Source organism: Procambarus clarkii, chromosome 85 (genome assembly GCF_040958095.1).
Source record: "Procambarus clarkii isolate CNS0578487 chromosome 85, FALCON_Pclarkii_2.0, whole genome shotgun sequence".
Lineage (NCBI taxonomy): Eukaryota > Metazoa > Arthropoda > Malacostraca > Decapoda > Cambaridae > Procambarus > Procambarus clarkii.
In genome coordinates, this window is record NC_091234.1 from 23,284,068 (window position 1) to 23,307,207 (window position 23,140).

The 23,140-nt window shown below is 47.3% G+C and overlaps 1 protein-coding gene across 1 annotated transcript in view; it reads right to left on the reverse strand.

Annotated features, from left to right (window-relative positions):
- LOC123746739 (ankyrin repeat domain-containing protein 17) overlaps positions 1 to 23,140 on the reverse strand; it is a 298,429-nt gene that overhangs the window by 13,951 nt on the left and 261,338 nt on the right. Inside the window, 1 exon segment of the mRNA XM_069316838.1 lies at positions 5,249 to 5,377. Coding sequence (XP_069172939.1) covers positions 5,249 to 5,377 — 129 coding nt within the window.

Consider the following 23,140-nt stretch of genomic DNA (forward strand, 5'->3'; position numbering starts at 1 on the left):
CACCTAATTTCCCATATTTGCATATGCCTTGTGCATAGAATTTGCAAATATTTTCAGTTTTTCCTGTTTACAGGATATTTATACTTGTGCCTGTCTTGGCTGCCTCTTTAATGGAGCCATCTCCTTTGTTCGTCCCAATTCCTTCGTTTATGCACTCTTTCCCACTGTTGCTCTCATCGTTTACATTACCTGGCTCTGTAATATTGCTGTTGTTTTGTACCACAATACCCTCCTCCTCCTCCACACTACTGTTGTGGTTCTCTAAACTACTTGTTCTTAAGTTTTGGTCGTTATCCAGTGATTTTTCACGGTCCGCATACACTGCTGGTAGTTTTTTTTGTGAATGTTAATCTGTGTGACTCGGGTATGGCATTCATCAGTTTGGTTATGTTTTTCCATATTAACCTGTCCTTTTTCCAAACCCAGTATAATCCTTGGCTGTTTGTGCATGCTGTAGATAATTCTGCACAGATCAGGTGGAATGTTGCGTTACAGATGCAACACTTGACGCCTACAAAACGTCTTCCAAATGGTACAAAACACTTTCCACACATCTCCATTGTCTGATGTATTGTATTTGCTTCACTATGTATTCCTTGTTGACTTCAGTAATTTTACTATTTATAGCATTATACGTATAAATTTATATTATTATATGTATACCGTATATTTGTAATATTATATATGCTACTTCGTTCAAACTTTATGGCAGGTACTTAGCGTACGGTGGCGAAAATGGTCCATCCGTGCTGTACAGTTGACCCCTTGTTGTCCCAGGATGATGCCACCAGTTTCCAGTTACTCAAATTATAACAGATTTATTATTTGCTTGTATTATTACAAGAATTTTCTGCCTAATTTCTGTCTTGCAGTGGTATTCACTCACTATTACTAATTCCTAGATCCATATTTCCATATTACACTATATATTGTCCGTATATTATCAATGAGGGACGTGCCCTGGGGTAGGCCTCATGGCTTGTGTAAACACAGCTAGCGTGATGCAGTCTCTTGCCACCATTCTATATCTCTAATATTCTATGCACAATTCCCCTACACTTCCAACTTATGTGTGTTGTGTTACCCGTTCCACGTATCACTGTTCACTATATTTCATATATTGACTAAACACATGTACACAAAGAGCCTAGTGGCACTGGCTCACACGTGGTCCCTGCGTTTATTCTCTAACACAAAATTCCATTGTTAATGACTGTATTTAATTTTCCAATGAGTCACTATACACTTTGTGATGTCTGTAATCAGTAATCGGTCGCTGTGGTCCTAAGAAATCCCGGTAAAAGTCAAGATTTTAATGGAGCGTGCATGATACGTCTTTTTCCCTCCCCCACACAACAACAAAGGTTTATTACCCCTTAGACTGCACATAATGGGGGGCCCTGGTAGCAAAAAATATGTGAATAATGTAAAAATAACTTAAAAATGTTAAACAAATCTTCAACCTATCAGCTACAGTGTCATGAAACTTTCATCAAAATATTTTCAGAAACTGATTTTAGATGAATTTTTGAAAATTAAGAATGTTTTCTTGATAAGGAGAACATGGGGAACCCCTTGAGATTGGGAAGGGTTTAGAAATTACTCCTATGACACCCTAAAACATTCTTCCTGTAAGATAATTAGTTATCCATAGAGAATGTTCCCTGAAAGATCCAGGCTACGAAGCCCGAGTAGGACAGCCTTATGAGAGGCAGAGTCAAAAGCTCCTTATACAGGCATACCTCAGTTTACGAGTTTAATTGGTTCCTGGAGACGCCTCGTATTCCGAAAACTCGCATTCCGAAGCTAATTTCCCCATAAGAAATAAAGGGAAATGAATTAATCCGTTCCTGACTACCCCAAAAACCCCACATCAAACTAAATTTTTATACCTAATTTACCTAATTCATCTAAATAAACCTACAAAACTATGTTCCAGTTATTACTTACCTTGCTGTCGAGTGCTGTAGGCGTATGGAAGATGGTGAGGAGGGGGGAGGAGAGGAGAGGAGTTACTGTTTGGAAGGGGAGTCCCCTTCCATAATCACATCAGGCAGTGAGGACCTTTCTGGTGTGCTCTCCCTGGGACGTTTTATCTGAGTGCCACTAGGTCCTGGTTGAGGCTCACTGCTCGATTTCCTCACCACAAATCTGTCCATGGAAGCTTGCTTTTCCCTTCTTCGCAAGCTCTCTCTGTAGTAAGGCATCACATTGTCATTGAAAAGATTAAGACAACGGCCTACTACAGCTTTCTCTGGGTGAGTCTGTTCAACAGTTGTTTGAATCTCTTCCCACATCTGACACACCTTCTTAATTACTGCAGAAGGGACATTCGCTGGTGCTGCTGCCACCTCCTCCTCCACTGCAGAATCATCCGCTGCTGCGTTGGCTTGCTGTTCCTGTTGAAGGGCTAGGAGTTCTTCGGTGGTCAGTTCTTCGTTGTGTTCTTCCACCAACTCCTCCACATCATCACCATCCAATTCCAAGCCCATTTGCTGGCCTAGACTAACAATTTCCTCAACAATAGGCGCATCATTTATAGGCTCAAACCCCTCAAAGTCAAGTTCTCTCACACATTCAGGCCACAATTTTCTCCAGCCAGAGATCAGGGTTCTTTGAGTCACTTCTTGCCAGGCTTTGTCAACGAGTTTTAAAGCACTACAAATGTTAAAATGCTGTCTCCAGAACTCTTTGAGGGTGAGGTTTGTGGCTTCAGTCACTTCAAAACATTTCCGGAAAAGTGCCCTTTCATAAAGTTTCTTAAAATTCGCTATGATTTTCTGGTCCATAGGCTGAATTAGAGGAGTGGTGTTAGGAGGAAGGAATTTAACTGTGAGGAATTTATTGTATCTAGGCAACAAATCATCTTCCAAGCCTGGAGGATGAGCAGGAGCATTTTCAAGGAGAAGCACGGCTTTGAGTGGCAAATGTTTCTCCTGCAGATATTTTTCTATGGCAGGGCACAGCACTTCATTCACCCACTCCGAAAAAATAAGCCTATCCCTCAGCCTCTGCAAACTCTTTAAATTCGTCAATAAATCGTCCAGCGGCTGGTTTGTCTGAGCTGGCTGCCTCCCCATGCCTTGTAACACTATGGATACCACTTCTCTTTCTAAATTTTTCAAACCAGCCCCTGCTTGCCTTAAACTCTTTCGTATCTGCATCACTCGTTGCAGGGGTATTCTTTAGAAGGTCTTCGTGCAACACCCTGGCTTTCTCACAAATAATGGCCTCCGAAACACTATCACCCCTCAACTCCTTGTCGTGTATCCAAATTAATAACAACTTTTCCACTTCTTCAAGTATTTGTGGTCTTTGTGTCGTTAATGTTCTTACTCCTTTTGCCACTTTAGCACCCATAATCTCATTTTTCTTCTTAAGTATAGTGCATATTGTTGATGTGGCTTTGTTGTACTCCCTACAAAGTTCAACAACACGTGTACCGTTCTCATGCTTTCGAATGATCTCTTGTTTCTCCTCTATTGTCATCCTCACATGAGCTTTCTGGCCTTTATCCTTACCACTGGCTTTCTTGGGACCCATGGTGAGATATATAATAACAAATTGTATAGACAAATCACCAAAAATCCAACAAAACACTGAAAATCCGCGAGAAGAATTGATGTGGGGGTAGTCACTGAGCGCGAGACAATGGTAAACTGAGGGGCGGCGGGGCAGAGGGGCGACGATCGCCGAACCACCAAGCGCTAGGTCGGCCTGTACGCGTATCAACAAACTCGCGTCCCGAGGTAACCCTCGCCTTCCGAGACAAATTTTTGGAGTAAATACTGCTCGTCTTCCGAAAAACTCGCATACAGGGACACTCGCATTCCGAGGTACCACTGTAGTTCTAAAAACACAACTAGTGACACTTGTCCTGCATTGGAGTCAAATCAAAGCCAGTGTTCCAGCTGAAGGATGCAATCAATTGTCCTCTGTCGTTGCAAGAAACCACTTAACGATTCTGGGAAGATGGTGTACTTCTCAGCCCACCAATTGAGGCAACATAGGATGAGGTGTTCAAATAGTTACCCTAAGTTGGGCAGAAGGCACATGGGTCTGTAAGAAATTGGTAGTTTGGCATCCTTTTACTGTTTTTTTTAATAGGAATAAGGAGGGCTTTCTACCACTTCTCCAGGGAAAAAAAAAATGAAGTGCAGCAAGCACTGAAGACTGAGAACATCACTTTGGAACATTGGGTGCAACCCGGGTGAAAAATTTATTTGGCATCACATCAGCCCGGAAGCTTTGCCTTGAGGGGTGAGAGCAAGGGCTTTTTGCAATTTATGTAAGGTGAACGGACACTAACAGGGATGTCCTATGCCTGTACAGTGATTATTTCTGATTTAGTGTCTTGTCATATCTTGGAAAGGTTAAAAATCTTATGTAAATACATTTAAAAAAAATTCTGCTACCTCTACAGGATTAGGACGGTTGCTCCTGAGTTATCAACAATTGATTACAAGGAAGTTGCATACTTGCTGTCCATTATCCGGATGAAAGTCCAAGTTTTGGAAGTTGGACTATTGTATCAGAGGGAGCAATAGGATGCCCATGTCTCTCACTTGGCTTTTAGGATGACTTCTGCAACATGCATCTTCCCAGCGATAAGAATTTTTGTTTTGGGGGTAGGAGGCCTGCTGCCATTTGTTCCATGCACTACATCATTCTTTCACAGCTGACATTCCCCATTCCACCAAGGGATGTCTGGTCGCCTGTTTGGGCCTGATGTTGACTGACAGACGTGGCGTTGGCTTATGTCAAGTAGGCTGGACGTGATGTGCATTGCAGCCATGTTGGGATCCCCAGGACTAGTTTGAGGAAAGTTTCACATGTCCTTGAGCCATTCTCACCACCCTTCTGCATTGAATATCACCCGCGAGTGGCAAGAGGTAGGGAGGGGAAAAAGGTTTACAAATCTTAGAAAAACCGGTAAATGTCTGTGTTATGTTAATGATAACTTCAATGTCAACACAAACATGTAATCTGACACAAGGCAAAGTGTGGTTTGGAGAGGTATTAATTAACAGGGAGACTCAGAGGTTACTCTTATCACTTGTGGTCTCCACTACAGTGGTTACCCCATACAACGACCTGCGCTGCTCCTTTCCACTCAACCGGCTGTTCCCTACTGGGGACATATACCGCTGCAATTCCTGGTCAAAAGGAAACAAATACATTTCGAGCCATGAACTTAACCACTTTATAATGGCATCTCTTAAATGGCGGCATGAGGCAGGAAACTTACCGGTAGTCTTCTGATTCGACAACTGCAGTGGCATTATGAAGTAGTTTCACAACCTCTAAGTGCCCACCTTTAGCAGCCAATGATAGGGGTGAATTGCCTTCCTTGTTCATCACATCTACTTGAGCACCTCTGAGAGAAAGGGAGAAATAACCAGCGTTGAATGTAAAGAAACGCCATTTTCTGGGCGAGTTCCGGAGGCTCCCCAGAGCTATCAGGCTGATATGCTAATGTCAGACTTTGGCATCAGTCATGTGTATGGAGTTCTTATGGGCCTACCGGGGACCACGAGCCAGAACCTGGCCCCCTCAGAGAGGCAAGGGGATCAATGGCCCATAGAAATCCCCGTGTGGTTGGAAGCATTCTATGTCTGCCATCGACCGGGTTAGGCACCCAGAAAGGTAGGCGTCCCAAAACAAACCCCTATTCTGGTGAAAATTGCAACCAAAAGCCGAACGAGTAGATAGAACGCAAACTAGTATGACTTCATTCGTTGTCGTGCCGCTGTTTGCGCAGGAGACCCCCTTCCCCGGGAGGGGAAAGGGAGAGCCCCAGACCTACCGCGCCGGCGATCCACACCCCAGTTCTGAGGCTGGATGTCAAAACACGCGAAAAAACTGCCAACCGGAGGGAGGGAGGGAGGGAGGGAGGGAGGGATGCCGGGGAGCCTCCGGGACTCTCAGAAATGGCGTTTCATTACTTTCAACGCTGGTTTTCTGGGAGGAGCTCCTACGGCTCCCCGGAGCTAACTACCCACAGAGGAAAGAATTGGGACTTACCCGGGAGGTGGTGCTGCTCACTCCTCGACCCGAAGTCGAGACAACTGGCTGCATCCGCCGACCTAAAGCGACACAGGCCCGACCGGGCCCATGAACATTTACAAGGTAACGAGCTGCCAGGACCCTGTTTGACCGCCAAAATCCCCGCGCACGAATGTCAGCCCAGGACATATTGCCAAAGACGGCTGCAAGAGCCGCAAACTTGCGGACATCATGGGCATGGGGATAGACCGCAGGCTGGCTAGCCTTAATAACCCTGCAGACGACCTGGGAGACCCTCACCCTCGAACAGGGAAGAAGGGAAACCGGATCGACCCACAGCGCATCCACAGACACAGAAGCCGTGGCACGCAAATAACGGCGGAGAGCCGCAACCGGACCCAAAACATGATGCACCCCCCGGCCAAACCAACCAAGCATCAATGACCCCAAGGGCCCCTCCGGAACGCAGCAGTCTCATTCTTCGCCAGAAAAGAAGGAGAAGGCTGCAGACGAACAAAACGATCACCCCAACTGAAGGAGCAAACACCTCTGCGCCAGAGAAGAGCATGAAGCTCACCCACCCGACCCCCAGAGGCCAATGCCAATAGGAATAGAGCCTTCGAAAAACAATCCAGAACCGAGGGGGCTACAACAAAACGAGAAGAAAGAAAAGAGCGCACTCTGTCCAAAGACCAGGATGGCTCAGGCGGCGCATGAGCAGGCCGGAGGTGAAACAACACCCAAGACAGCTTGCGAAATGGCGCAGACGTGACATCAATACTGAAAGCAGGCTGAAGCGGCTCCACCAGCACCACAATATGAGGCGACAGTGTTAGGCATAAGATGACGGTCCTGGAACAATCAAGAGAGAAAGGACAACACCACCCTAACCGAAAGGGAAGTATAACGACGAAGACGTAAGAAGGACCGCCAGGAAACTTCATACTGCCGCCGAAACGAAGCCTACAGGTGGGACATTTAATAAGGAACCCACCTGATCACCATAGAGATGATGATAAACTCGAGTCAAAAATACCATACACGAAAACTCGAGGAGAAGATCGAACCAGCCACGTGACGTACTGACCCGATCTGTTGGAAGAGGCAGAGCCGTGGAAAAACCTCCGGGTTCGGACACCGAACAAGCAGTGCCTGAAACCACAGCTGGGTCGGCCACCAAGGGGCCAAGAGGACAACTCTTCCCTGATAAGTCTCTAAGCGAGTCAGGACCTGGAGCAACAGCTGAACCGGGGGAAAGAGGTACAGGAACCCCCCACCTCGACCAGTCCTGCCAAAAGACGTCGATCCCGATGGCTTCGCAGTCGGGAAAGGGCGCCACATACAGAAGGCGCCGCGACCATGCCGACGCGAAGAGGTCCACCTCGGGGCGGCCGAACGTCTGGCAAAGCTAACCGAAGGAGGCGGCGTCGACCGTCCATTCCGTGGAGAGGGGAACGAAACGAGACAGGCCGTCGGCCAAGACGTTGGACATACCCCGCACGTGAACTGCCAAGAGAGCCAAACCCCGAGAACTCAGCAGACGAGTCACCCAAAGCGACCAGCGCCAAAGAGCCAAGGACCGCATCGAACCCCCCTGGTTCAGACAATGAACCACTGGGGAGCAGTCCGAATGGAGCCGGATCGTCGACCCTCTGGCGACTCGTATCCTCTGAGGAGCAAACCACTCCGCCGCGAACTCCCGCACAGTGCTGTGGGCTTGACGGAAAAACGGACCCCACCGACCCTGGCCGGCCTGTTGAGCACTGGTCACAAAGCTCCAGCTGAGAGACGACACGGTACTGAACCTCGAAAAAACCGGTACTGAACCTCGAAAAAACCGAAGAGGAAGCCGGTGACTCAGCAACCGGCACAAAGCCCCCGAGGTCCGAACCCAGTGATCGCGAGAGAGGTGGAAGGGACGTCCCCGAAGGAACCAGAACAGCCGACGAAGCCAAACCTGACCCAGCGGGTAGACCAGCATCGCGAAGGTCAGGCTCCTGCACAGACCCTCGAGCAACTGCCGGGAGACCCGGGAGCCCCCCAGAAACAGTCACAAGCATGACCGCAGCCGCAGAAGAGACTCCGGAGGAAGAGAAAGGAAGCGGTCCGAGAGTCCCACACAAGGCCCAGCCAGACCCGAACCTGGGAGGGAACCTGATGGGTCTTCCTATAGTTCACCAAGAACCCGAACCCGGAGAGCTGAGAAAGAACCAGATCCCTGACTAGCAGACAAGCGGACTGACTGGGAGCCCAAACCCGCCAGTCGTCGAGGTAGGCCAACACCCGAACACCTAACAGACGCAGACGGGTCACCACGACTCGCATGGGGCGCGTGAAAACACGAGGTGCCAGGTTCAGACCGAACGGAAGACAACGAAAGCGGTAAGCATGAAGCCCCACAACAAAACCGAGCCAGTCCCTGAACCCCAGAAGAATCGGGACGTGCCAATAAGCGTCCCGGATGTCCTGGGACACCATCCAAGTGCCCGGCTCCAACAGGAGGCAAACCTGGGACAGTGTGGTCATCTGAAAGGAGGGGCAATGAACCCAGGGGTTCAGACGGGACAAGTTCAGAATGAACCGCAGGTCCGCGCAGTCCCGTTTTGGGACTGGAAACAGACGGGAAACCCAGCTGAGGGACGTTGTCGTTTCGACCACGCCCAAGCGAACCCACTCCAAGATGACTTGACAGAGCGCAGGGAAAGAAGCCTGCCCTGCCAGCCCCGAACCCCCCGCAGGGGGAGAAGCCACCCAACACCACCGGAGGCCGTGTGAAATGACCCGAAACGCCCACAAATCGTGGGACCAGGCGTGAGCAAACAGTGCAAGCCTCCCCCCCCACCCCCATCGCCCTGTCAATGAGGTGAACCGCGAAAGGGCCGGCGCCCCTTACGAGACCCAGAACCTCGCACAGAGCGAACACCGCACCAACCAGACGAAGGCGGGACTGAAGGAGGCGCCGGACCCGAACCTGACACCAGTGGCCTACCACGACAAGAGGAACCCTGAGCCTTGGCACTACCCTTCCGGGAAGGCCCACCACGGGATCCCTGGAGAACTAGCAAGTCTGACATAGGATGGCAAGAAGCCGAAGCAGCCTGAATAAACTGTGAAACAGCTGAAGCCTCAAACACGAGAGGGCAAAAAGGGGACGAAAGCCTAGGAGCCAAGGCCCAAGCGGATTCCACAGAGGAGGCAGGCACCGCCTGCCGACATGCGAGGCGGGAGGCATAAAACAGAGCCACCGCATCCCGCAAGATCGATGCAAAAAGCTTCAGCATGGCAGCCAACGAGCGAGCCGGGCGAAGCCAAGGTGCCAGACCCCGAAACAGCCCCAAGCGCCTCCACATCCTCCATGAGCCAGTCAGAAGACAGCTCCAGGAGGGAAAAGAAGCGCAAGGCCGCAACCAAAAGGCCCCGAGCACGCAAGTCCTCTGCCACCTGTGTTGCCAAAAGGAGGGAAACCTGCACATGGAGCTGAATGACACCAACATCCCGGGAAAGGGCAGGAACAAACAAGCACTCATTGAGGTACTCAAGGTCGCCCCCCAGGAAAACCTGATGCACCGCCGAAGCCTCCCGCCACTCAAGCGTGCGGGAATGGCAGAAGGAGTGCCAAGCCTCCGAGGCAAAGACAGGACAGTCCGCCAACCAGGACGACTCCGGAACCTCATAACGGATCCAGAAAGGGAACGAAGTCCCAAACCTGAAATCCGAGGGATCCGTTGCCGAGGCATAATCCGGGTTACGCAGGAGGTTCGCCACAAGGGCTGCCCACACCGCAGCAGGTTGGATGCGATAAGCCGAAAACCTCCGGAAAGACAGAACCGAAGTACCCGGGGGAACACGGAACCGAACCAGGGGAGGGGGCAGAAACCAAATCCAACTCGTACGCGGAGGGGGGAAAAGAAAGCCCCACTCCTTGCAACAGTAAGCTCCGCTCAGAGGGTACATAAACCCAGGCGGGGTCCAGCAGGGTCCAAGCCCCCCAAGTCAGCCCCTCCCCAGCCCCAGAGTCCTCTCCGGCAGGACCCGGGCCGAGTCCTTCCCCCAAGCACCGACCCCACTAGACAAGGCCGGCACAGCCGTAGAAGCCAGATAGAAAGAGGCCCACTGCTCAGACCCAGAGGCTTCGGCCGGGGGAGGAGACTCGAATGCCTCCGTCACCACACCGGAAGGGGCATCCCCCGAGGCTGCCCGAGTCTCAAGACCAACTAACCCCTTGTAACGGGGGGGGGGGGAAATGGCTCTCTCTTGTCCATTATTCCACCCCCTAGTTAACTAACGAGGCCGGGGGAAACAGCTCTCTCTAGTCCGTTATCCCGTCCCCAGTTAGCTAACTATTCTAGAGCACTCTCAGAGTTCCTACGGCAGCCTCTCTCGTTCAACACCTTGTAACCTAGGTATTTAACTACCTAGGTACGGGTACTATAGAGCGCCGTAAATTGAACAGCTACCCGAAACTCTAGAGAGAACTCTAGAATACATTTCATTGCCACAAATATATAAGAGAAACGAAAGGGAAGAAATGGATAATGAGGTAATTAGTGAGGGTGTGGGGTGAGAGGTAGAGAGGTGGGAGGAGCGAGGAGGGTCATTAGTTGAAAGGGAGAGTTCGGAGAGGGGTGGAGGGAGAGGAGTAGATAGGTAGAAGTAGAAAAGTAGATAGTAGAAGCAGAAGAGTAGATAGTAGAAGAAGAAATGCTGCCACCATCCATTCAAAGACCATTACATACAAGATAAGGAATGGAACTTGTCTGTATCACCAAATTCTCAAAGATGTTAACACAAGGTCATTATTAGTCTGTTCCATCTGTATCATGTACTCATTAAAGTCATGAACCAGTAACCGCAGAGGCTTTCTCACCTCAACTCAAAAACTCTAGGGAACAAAGTTAAAGACAATTTAAACCAATAAATTCATCAATTATATTTTTCATGATAAGTATCATAATTTAAGCCATTAAACTTAATGTTCAAGATAAATCTGCAAAGTGAGTCATCATCCAAGAATTCGAGAGCCCTACAACTTGACTGCCCCTGATCCTCACACAACATTTGTAAACACGACCAAGTCACCTTAATGTTCAACTCACCAAGTGTCTGCCTATAGCTGGATATAGAGGGAGGGGGGGGGGGGGGACTGTAGTTGACAGACTGTCCCACCCTGCCGGCTGACAGCCTCCCTGGCTAGGCTGTCCTTCTGTTCTGCTCTGCTGGCTCCTATTCTGTCTCTATGCTCTGCTCTCCAAGTATATATTGGGGAACCTAGTAACTAACTCTGCCCACAAGTAGATAGCCTCAGGCATTCTACCAAGCCACTCCTTGAACGTCGGCATGTTTGAAGGCCAATTATCAGATTAGCAGAAGCAAGGTGGAATTCGCATGACTTGACCTCAGGTCAACTTGAGGTCATTAACGCTTAGAGGTGTGAGTCTCAGACCGACAAACTGGCGCCTCTGAAATCCTTGTCTGTGACTCATGAATTATATGTATTTTTAAATCAAACTAAACAAAACACCTTTACGGTGTTACACCCTGCCCCGACTCCAAAACCCTCAGACGTTTCGGGGCTGGAAGCAGGGGAGGGGGACCAGAACGCACAACGGGAGGGGAAGGACAAGGAGATGTGGACTGAACCAGGGTCGAAGCAGCCCCCACCCCCAAGTCCGGGTCCCTATAAGCAAAACGGGGCAGCCGCGGGGCATCCGGGTGAACAACCAACCTAGCGCATTGCAACAACCGAAACCTAGAATGCAATGCATGTGCAGCTTGTACCTGAAGATCATCCTCCATAGACCGGGTAAATTGAGTCACCAGCAAGCAACAGTACTCACGGGACTCAGGGTCGAAAGTGTCACCGACCCAACAGGCTGCATGACGGAGGCAATAACAGTGAGAATCGCCCTGAGACATGGGGACCGAACAACCCTCAAACTCCCACAAAGCGAGGGGGGACCCCGGGGTCACATCCATCGGACCCACACGTCCCCTAGGGGATTCCCGGGGTCCTGAGCGTTTACTTGAAGAGGACTCGCATTCAGGTAAACCCAGGCTGGGTACTGCTAACCGGCGCCCAAAACTACTAAACAAACTGTCTAAAGCTGAGCCCCAGGGACGTGTACACTCACGGGGACCAAGCAGGAGGCATCACCAAGTATCGGGGCGAGGCGAAACACCAGTGGCAATGAGGGCAGAACCCCCACCAAGACAAAAACAAAGAAAAACAAAACCCCGCAAGAGGACAACGTACCCCAAGGAACAGAGCCGGCCGCTGTGATAGGTGACAACTAGCTGCACAGCACCCTGCGCCCCTACCAGTGCAAAAACTGCCTCTTATCCTAAGGAAAACCAGGGGAGACAAAATCCCCAAGTACCCAAAGAGCGGCCGAGAAACCGAGCAGTAAAACAAACACACAGAGGCAGACCCCGAGAAACTTGTAGAAGGTAACCCCAAGCTCCAAGGGCAGTACTTACTGGGCACTTAGGGAAGGGAACTCCAGGCGCATGAAGCCCGAGTACTGAGGAATAACTCCTGGCTCTCACACCCCTGGAGAACAGCAGCCTCACACAAGGCACAGCGCCGCAAAAAAGACCGAAGCCAGAGCACACAACCGAGCCGATAGCATCAGCCTCAAGAACTGGGGTGTGGATCGCCAGCGCGGTAGGTCTGGGGCTCCCCCTTCCCCCTCCCGGGGAGGGGGGGCTGCGAAGACAGCGGCGCGATGACGAATGACATCATACTAGTTTGCTCGTTTTTGTTTGGGGAGTTTTATCCACTCGTTCGGCTTTTGGTTGCAATTTTCACCAGAATAGGGGTTTGTTTTGGGACGCCTACCTTTCTGGGTGCCTAACCCGGTCGATGGCAGACATGAATGCTTCCAACCACAGAGGGGTTTCTACAGGCCATTGCTCCCCTTGCCTCTCTGAGGGGGCCAGGTTCTGGCTCGTGGTCCCAGGTAGGCCCATAAGAACTCCATACACATGACTGATGCCAAAGTCTGACATTAGCATATCAACCTGGTAAGCTCTGGGGAGCCGTAGGGGCTCCCCCCCCCCAAAAAAAAAGAGATAAATATAATGAAACACTATAGTACTAAATAGCATAAAACTTAATTGTAATGCTCTGAATGAGCAAGTCTAAATACAGAATAAATACTTACTGCTTACATAGATCAGACAGAAACAAAGAAAATTTGATTTAAAAGTGATGAAATATCAAAAGTTGAATGTATTTAGGCCTACCAAACACCACAATTACAATCTGATATGCTCACATAGGAAAAAGGAGAATCTATTTGCATTTTACTCGGGTAGTTAAAATTAAAGTACAGGCGAAGAATAAACTAGCTATCCTGATGAAAGAAGGATGGAAACAAGGACAGTGGAAGTTTGCCAAAATGTCAAACCAAGCACTAGTGTTGCAACACATCTCCAGATAGTAGTGAGGGTTACCCCAGTGATCCATCTACCCAGTTCACAGGTAAGAGTCGCTTCATCACAACGTTTACGACACATCGAGGTCTGTATAGGTACAAGCGCCCGAGTTATAGTATTAACAGTGCTGCTGAGGTATTCCAGCATATCATCAGCCAGGTATTACAAGATATACCTAATGCTGAAAACATGTCTGATGACATCTTTGTTTATGGCCGTACCCAAGCTGAACATGACACAGCTCTTCGAGCAACATTGCAACGCTTGCGAGAAAAGAATCTGACGCTAAGCCGAGCAAAGTGTGAGTTCAATCAACATAAAATTGAATTCTTTGGACATGTACTTAGTGACAAAGGTCTGTCTCCAGATCCTAAGAAAGTTGCAGATATCAAGAATGCTGCACCTCCTTCAACATCCACTGAAGTACATAGTTTTCTAGGAATGGCAAACTACTGTTCTCGCTTCATTCCAGATTTTGCTACCATTACGAAGCCTCTACGTGAGCTCCTGAAGAAAAATGCATCATGGTACTGGAGTGCTATCGAGCAAAATGCATTTGATGCTGTGAAAGATGCACTAGTAGAGAATGTGACTGCTGCGTATTTTGATCCATCAATGGACACCGAGTTAACGGTGGATGCTAGTCCTGTGGGTTTAGGTGCTGTGTTAGCCCAACTCAAATTTGGTCAATCAGATTCCAGAGTAATAATTGCCTACGCCAGCCGTTCTCTCACAGATGTTGAGCAACGATACAGTCAGACAGAGAAGGAAGCTCTTGCTCTTGTATGGGGCTGTGAACACTTCAATGTGTATCTGCTTGGTGCACCCTTCACCACGATAGTCACTGACCACAAACCGTTGGAGACCATCTTCAATAATCCAAAGTCCAAACCACCAGCTCGCATTGAGAGATGGGCTCTTCGTCTGCAACCATACAACTTCACTGTGAAATACAAGCAGGGTGCAGGCAATCCCGCTGATTACATCAGTCGACATCCTGCCAACAGTTTCACCATCAAGCTTCAGCAAGTTGCTGAGGAATATGTACACTCTGTAACCTGTGATGCAGTCCCTAAAGCTCTCACTCTTGATGAAATCCGTACTGCAACCCTAGAGGACCCAACTCTGCAAACAACAGTGGATGCATTGACTAAGAGAAAGTTTACACGCATCCCACCCTCAGGAGTTGACCAAGATGCATTCAAAGCCCTTGAACGCATCCAGACAGAATTAAGTTTTACGCAACAACGCAACACCGTGCTGCGAGGTACTCGTATCGTCATTCCAGCAGTTCTCCAGCAGCATGCTCTGAAGCTTGCACATCAAGGACACCAAGGTCTTGGTAGGACCAAACAGCTGTTACGAGAAAAGGTGTGGTTTCCTGGCATTGATTGTCAAGCAAAGGACATGCATGATGCCTGTGTCCCTTGCCAAGCTGCAGTGGATACGTCAAGACCAACACCTCTACAACCTTCACCATTACCTGCTGCACCATGGACGGATGGATGTATCGGTGGACTTCTGCGGACCGCTACCAACTGGAGAGTACTTGATGGTAGTCATTGATGATGACTCACGTTATCCAGAAGTAGAAATCATCACTTCCACATCTTCAAAGGCTGTCATCCCGAAACTCGACAAGATCTTTTCAAATTTTGGCATTCCTGAAGTTGTCAAGACAGACAATGGACCGCCATTCAATGGACAAGACTTTGTCAACTTTGCTGAGCATATTGGATTCAAACACCGCTGTGTGATGCCACTACATCCTCAAGCAAATGGAGAAGTTGAGAGATTCATGCAACCTCTCATGAAAGCGGTACGCTGTGCTCATGCCGAAGGATGATCTTGGAAACAAGCTATGTATGCTTTTCTCAGGAACTACCGTGCAACACCGCATGGAACACTGGGCAAGTCACCTGGCGAACTCTTATTTGGACGTCCTATAAGAATCGCACTACCTGTCATGCCAGCCGAGGTAACGGATAAACGTCTCGCTCAGAAGGATGCACTGGCCAAGGGCAAAACGAAAATTGCTCATGATTAACGTGCAAAGGAAAAATTCACAAAGGTTGGAGACACTGTTCTAGTAAAAAAGAAAAAAGGAGTGAAAGCTAGATATGTCGTATGATACAAAACCATATAAAGTGATTAGTGTAAAAATAACTATGGTAACAGCTAGTAATAGAGATCATAGTATAACACGTATAGTATAACACATAGTATAACACTTCTGGATAACGTAACGCCAGCCATTGATATGGCTTATTTCAAAGTGATTCCAACTAGTGTAAAAAATGAAGAAATGCAAAGTCGTACAAACGATAAAGAATAAAATAATTATAACCCGACAAACAATTCATCAAGGGATATTCTTGTATTTAAGGACTCTCGTCCTAAACGTCATGTTAAACGCCCTAAGCGATTTGATGATTGTGTTATGTAATGCAAAGTATTTTCTTATTATGCTAAATTATATTTAATATTGTTTGAATAATGCAGATCTCTCATTCAATATTTTGTAACTTTGTAGTACAGTTTCTTTCATTTTTGTTTAACATTGCATTTGTATTTTAACATTGAAATACTGTGTGGTAAAGATTAAGTTGTTTAAATTCTTTGTGTGCTTAATTAATGTTAAATGCATGCAACATCTTTTGATATGTTAATAACTTACTTTGTGTCAATAACTTTGCTTTGTGCTACAAGCATGGTAGACATCCTGTATTCATTCTTTTTAAAGAAAAGGAGGGATGTCATGTTCATAGAAAACGGGATGTCATGTTCATAGAAAACGGCACCATCCGTTTGTATGCTCTGCGGTTCAGACGCCAGCAGAAGTAGTAAACAACAGAGCGTACAGGATGCCTGCCGAGCTTGGTAGCTACTAGTCATGTATCTTTTATAAGCAATAAAGTCAGTAACCAAGCAATGGCGTTATATCAACCCTACGACCAAGACTTCCTCAGCAACACACAACACCACAGGTGTGGGGAACTGGATGGATGGATGGATGATGGGGGGAACTGGATGGATGGATGGATGATGGGGGGGGGGAACTAGATGGTGGGAGGAACTGGATGGATGGTGGGGGGAACTGGATGGATGGATTAATGGATGGTGGGAGGAACTGGATGAATGGATGGTGGGGGGGGGAACTGGATGGATAGACAGATGGTGGGGGGGGGGGGAACTGGATGGATGGATGGTGGGGGGAACTGGAGGGATGGATGGATGGATGGATGGTGGGGGGAACTGGAGGGATGGATGGATGGATGGTGGGGGGAACTGGAGGGATGGTGGGGGGAACTGGAGGGATGGTGGGGGGAACTGATGGGAGGGATGGATGGTGGAAGGGGGGAAACTGATGGGAGGGATGGATGGTGGAAGGGGGGGAACTGGATTGATGAATGGTAGGTCTCCGGCCAGGCCCCGGGGGACAGGCCTCCGGCCAGGCCCCGGGGGACAGGCCTCCGGCCAGGCCCCGGGGGACAGGCCTCCGGCCAGGCCCCGGGGGACAGGCCTCCGGCCAGGCCCCGGGGGACAGGCCTCCGGCCAGGCCCCGGGGGACAGGCCTCCGGCCAGGCCCCGGGGGACAGGCCTCCGGCCAGGCCCCGGGGGACAGGCCTCCGGCCAGGCCCCGGGGGACAGGCCTCCGGCCAGGCCCCGGGGGACAGGCCTCCGGCCAGGCCCCGGGGGACAGGCCTCCGGCCAGGCCCCGGGGGACAGGCCTCCGGCCAGGCCCCGGGGGACAGGCCTCCGGCCAGGCCCCGGGGGACAGGCCTCCGGCCAGGCCCCGGGGGACAGGCCTCCGGCCAGGCCCCGGGGGACAGGCCTCCGGCCAGGCCCCGGGGGACAGGCCTCCGGCCAGGCCCCGGGGGACAGGCCTCCGGCCAGGCCCCGGGGGACAGGCCTCCGGCCAGGCCCCGGGGGACAGGTCTCCGGCCAGGCCCCGGGGGACAGGTCTCCGGCCAGGCCCCGGGGGACAGGTCTCCGGCCAGGCCTTGGGACAGGTCTCCGGTCAGGCCGAGGTGTTGGAAATTTCCAACAGTTATTCTCATCCCTAATACAACAGGACGTATTTCCTGTATTAGGCTTCATACACATCTAATATTCATTTACTAATCCTTAGAACAATGGGATGTATTTCCTGTACTAAGCGTAATAATTAACCAACACTACTAATATGTAATTTAGTATTATATAATTTACTGTATTAGGTTGTGGAACATCATGTAATTTCTCCTAGAATTGTGAAGTGTTGCGTCAGTCACTCACGGAGAATAAAATTTCCACATACCCGTAGATCTCACACAAGTGTAACCATTTACTTACCTTTATTAGGAATAATTATTTAGTAATAGGTTTACCTTTAGTATACAACAGTTTACTGTAATTCCTTTACCCAGCTTGATCGATGTTCCAGTAAATAATATCATAATCTAAAATTATTCCACCACCAAAGAGTGTTTTATCTGTGCAGTCTACATTAATTGACTTGCACTGTGAGAATCAAACACCACCACAAAGTATTTAATCGAATCATCAACCATATTTATAAACGCCACTTTCCTTAAATAAATAAATATAATTTATGTTCGAGCTCCTACTGGGAGCGAACGCACGTGCGCGACTTTCGAGAGGGAAGGAGAGAGGACTCTCGCCATATTAAATGAAAGAACAGCACGGTGCTCCGAAGCGGTTCCAACAAATTTTACCATCCAGAAGGCATCCTTACATCCCTGGACGCTAGATTGAGGATGCCGCTTACCAGAATCATGGACACCAGTTCGGCAGGCATTTTTCAACCCGTTCTCACACAAGACAGCACATATATGACTTAATGCTTAAAGTCAATATGTTGAATATGAATTAGTAAATATGTGATATATTCCCAGTTACTTTTTTTACCAAGGTCCAAACTCTTCCTCACGTACCAATTTACGTGCCACAGTACCCGTCCGTCAACATAGATAGAAGAATATTCGTGATTGGTTCAATTATAAGGAAAATTGTAGTTTTCAGGTCCCACATGGGTTGTGAAATTTACCTACTGTTGTCCATGCTCTTATAATATTACAGATCAGCTATATCCTATTGAAGGCTCGTAGTTTTGTTTTGAGAAATATTAGTTGTTCTTAGTAAATTATAATAAGCACTATAAATTATTACATAGAATAACAGTGCTTCACCAATCAATATTATATACCATAGTTTGGCTTTAAAAATCTTTAAAGAATGTTTTGTAGGAACGCTAACAGAAAACGATGTTACATTTGAATGTCTATGGGGTAAACTACTGCAAACAGGACAGTATTGTGTCTACTATACCAACTATAGCTAGGATGGGTATATTGTCACCTACCGCCTGTTAGGTGGGAAAGGGGTCCAATACCACCCACAGGATGGGTATGAGGGTCACATCCACCCACAGGATGAGTATGGGGATCACATCCACCCACAGGAAGGGTATGGGGTCCAATACCACCCACAGGATGAGTATGGCGTCCACTACAACCCACAGGATGGGTATGGGGCTCCAACCACCCATAGAATGGGTATGGGGCTCCAACCACAAATAAAATGGGTATAGGGTCCAATAACACCCACTGGATGTTTAAGGCGTCCATTGCCGCGCGTCGAGCTCCAAAACCGCAGCATTCATCTCAGAACCATGCCTATTTCACACAGATTCCTTAATAAACGTAAGAGTTTTATATGTCACAAGAAAGATAGAAATATAAGCTTCATTCTAAATACCTTACCATGGGCATATTTAAATTTAAAGCGAAGATACGTGTACTTTTATAATAGCCGAGCTTTAACCCCGGACAGATTGATCGACCGAGCAACTCTCTCTCAGAACAATGTTTATTTCACGTGAATTCGTTAATAAACATATATGTTTTATATGTCTCAAGAAAGGCAGACATATAAGCTTCACTTTAAACACTTTACCATAGACATATTTAAAGTTCTAATGAAGATACATGTATTTTAAAAATTACGGAGCTCCCACCCCATACAGACTGAACGACAGAGCAACTCTCTCTCAGATCAATGTTTATTTCACGTAAATTCGTTAATAAACACAAATGTTTTATATGTCATAAGCAAAATAGAAATAAGAGCTTCATTTTCAATACATTACAATAGACATATTTATAGCTCAAGTGAAGATACATATGTTTTTATAGTAGCGTTCAGTAGCTTGTCGGGCATGGAGTGCAGACGCCTACGCACTTGCCGATATATTGTATAATTATCAAAGATACGCTAATAAAGCCTAAAATCTTATATGCCTCCAGAAAGACCGAGAGTTGAACATTATTATGATTTCACCAAATGAAATATATCATGTTCGAGAACAAAGATATATCAATTTTAAATTAAGTTTCGACTCTTGCTCGGGCGAGAGAGAGGGAGCGACTCTCGCCCCATCTATTGGAGATTCTGTCCACTAAAGACCCAAAGCTACTCAAACCCTCCTAGCATTATTTAAGTAATGAAGTAATATGGTATATTTACTATAATGTGGGTGCTGAATGCAGAACATGAGAAAACATATACTTACTCCAAACTAATATAATTTCATTATGAAATAAGTAAATAAGTAGCATCAAAGGAAGTCGACGGTCCAAGCGACAATGTTGTGGAACGACTTATCCAAGATATATCGTTGTTTGGAAAGTGTTTGTTGGCATATCCAGTTGTCGCACTTCTCTGCACAAATTATCACAAATTTAAATTATAATGTTAACAAGTAGAATACGTATTTTTAATAAAATCTAACATAGCTAGCCAGAAAACATTTAACATTTATTAAAAAAATATATGTTTGGAAGTTAAATCGACTTCATAGGACAATAGTGTTGTTATATATACTCGTTATTCGTTGACATGCGTTCGCTACTTAAACTACCATGTACTGTACTTATGTGAAATCTCCCATGTCTCTTCGCTCATCTCACCGAGCCCTACAGGCTCTGTGATATATTGCTTAATTAATTGAGATTCACAAATAAAGCTTATAATTGTATATGTTATCAAAAAGGCAGAGCTTATTTTAGTTCATTTATTATGCACCCCATACCCATCCTATGGGCGATAGTGGAGTGTTACAGAGGCGCATAATGGGCTCAGGGACTGAGCCCCACAATTCATATAGCCAAGGAAGTTATAATCTTGATAAGCTAGTTACAAAAGTCAATGCACATTGTCAAATCAACAATGGGCTCGAGACCGACCACAAGTACAGTTTATAATTTAAGCAACTGACATATATGGAGGGCTAGTGTCACAATTGATTTGTTTATCCTACACATAACCCCCTCTCCCCCATCCAATGGGCAGCGGTGGATAGGTTACAATCAAGTCGTTTTTCGCGTTTTATTCAGAGATTAGATCTTATTGGGTGAGGAAAGATATTCATATTTTAAAGAAGGCTTCTTGGCTGATGCTCTCCATTGATGGAAAATCTACAACCTTTTGAAAATCAATGTTAGTTTGATCTAATATTGTAATTAACGCAGTTACCAGATGTTATTCTTCACCTATATCTTTTTCTGGTTAATCCCTATTTACATTATGCAGTTCAGGCTTCGTCGCCAGACTATAGTTTTTAGTTTAGTTAATTTATCACATAATGGGTTCAGGGACTGAACACACAATTTATTTATCTAAGCAAGTTACAATCTTGAGGAGCTAGCCACAAAATTCATAACACATCGTCACATCAACAACATGGGTTCGAGATCGACCACAAGTACAGTTTCTAAATTAAGCAAATGCCATAAGTGGAGAGCTAGTGTCACAATTGATATGTTTGTCCTGCACATTTCCACAGTGGTTTGCTTGGGTTCTTTTAATTATCTTAGATATCATTGAAGAGAACCTCCTAGGTACTATGCTGTATATATGCTGGTAAGAAGTATAATTATCCTGAGAAATCGTGTAAATTATGTTGTACGAGTGCTTCCAGTTAAGTAACATAGTTCATTTGTGTGCGCGTGCTTGAAGAGGAAATGTTATCCCCCTCCCCACCCCCCATTGTAAATATTTGTGGGTTTCAGACCATACGGCCACGGCTTACCCTCGCCGCGGTCGAGGGTAAGAACACCGGATGTATACCCAGTATTACAAGTAAACATTAGCAATAACAATTATGGAAAGTTCCTTCACCTATACATAGACAAGAGACTGAACTTCAGCACCCACATACAACACATAAGGGGATGCTCTGAGAGAGCATCCCCTTATGTGTCCCCTTATGAGAGAGAGAGAGAGAGAGAGAGAGAGAGAGAGAGAGAGAGAGAGCGAGAGCGAGAGCGAGAGCGAGAGCGAGAGCGAGAGCGAGAGCGAGAGCGAGAGCGAGAGCGAGAGCGAGAGCGAGAGCGAGAGCGAGAGAGAGAGAGAGAGAGAGAGAGAGAGAGAGAGAGAGAGAGAGCGAGAGCGAGAGCGAGAGCGAGAGCGAGAGCGAGAGCGAGAGAGAGAGAGAGAGAGAGAGAGAGAGAGAGAGAGAGAGAGAGCGAGAGCGAGAGCGAGAGAGAGAGAGAGAGAGAGAGAGAGAGAGAGAGAGAGAGAGAGAGCGAGAGCGAGAGAGAGAGAGAGAGAGAGAGAGAGAGAGAGAGAGCGAGAGCGAGAGCGAGAGAGAGAGAGAGAGAGAGAGAGAGAGAGAGAGAGAGAGAGAGAGAGAGCATTCAACATTCAGCATATCTCATAATGACCTTGTAGTACTTGGTGCACAAATACCTTTTCCATAGGAATCGCAAAACATAATTAAACACAACTGTACCGTACAGTGTTATATATTTATTTCAGTTTGAACTATTTTTAACATTAACATTCCAACATTCATTTTAGCAAGTTCTCTCATAATGACGTGTGGGTTAGCAATGTCAAAGGCTGACTTAAGATCTAGGAAAGTGGTATATGACCTATCAGTATGCAGGGCGAGGAATGTGGTAATACAGTGATGTACACTCTTTCCATGCATAAAGCCATATATCTGGGGAGACAACATATTATTAATTTTGTAAAGGAGACGGTTGAGAACCATCTTCTCAAGACACTTATAGAGACAACTAGTGAGGGAGACTGGGCATAAAGCACTCGGCTGGTGAGGTTTAGGAATGGGAATAATAACACTGTTGGTTCATGACTTAGGAAGCTCCCCAGTTACATAGCTCATATTATACAATTGAAGAAAGGTATTCCTTGGAACTAGCAGAAGCATAAGCAGTATGCCGTAAGTAACTCCATCCTCCCCGGGTGATGTAGCTTTGCCTTTATGTAGAGCAGAATCTAGTTTGTATTCAGTAAAAAGCATGTCACAGTCATCCTCTTGATGAAGCATGAAGTCAAGGAACCTTGCCCTATCAGTATATCTATCATTTAATTCATTCTGTGAGGGTAGAGGAAGACTGTCAAAGCTGGAAGTCATGGCCCAAGCATCAACAAGATCATTTGCTCTGTGCAGAGGATTAGGGTACGAGATCTCTGCAGCATTTTTCCCTTTGATCTTGTTGATATCCTTCCATGCCCGACTTAGTGGCGTGTGAGAATTGAGACCACGGACAAAAGTTTCCCAGTCTGTCTGCCTCAGCTCCACCATACGTTCCCTGGCCTTAGCCAGAGCCGCTTGAAAGAGCCGAAGCATTTCAGCAGTGCGGGTCCTTCTACAAGCTAGTCCAATTAT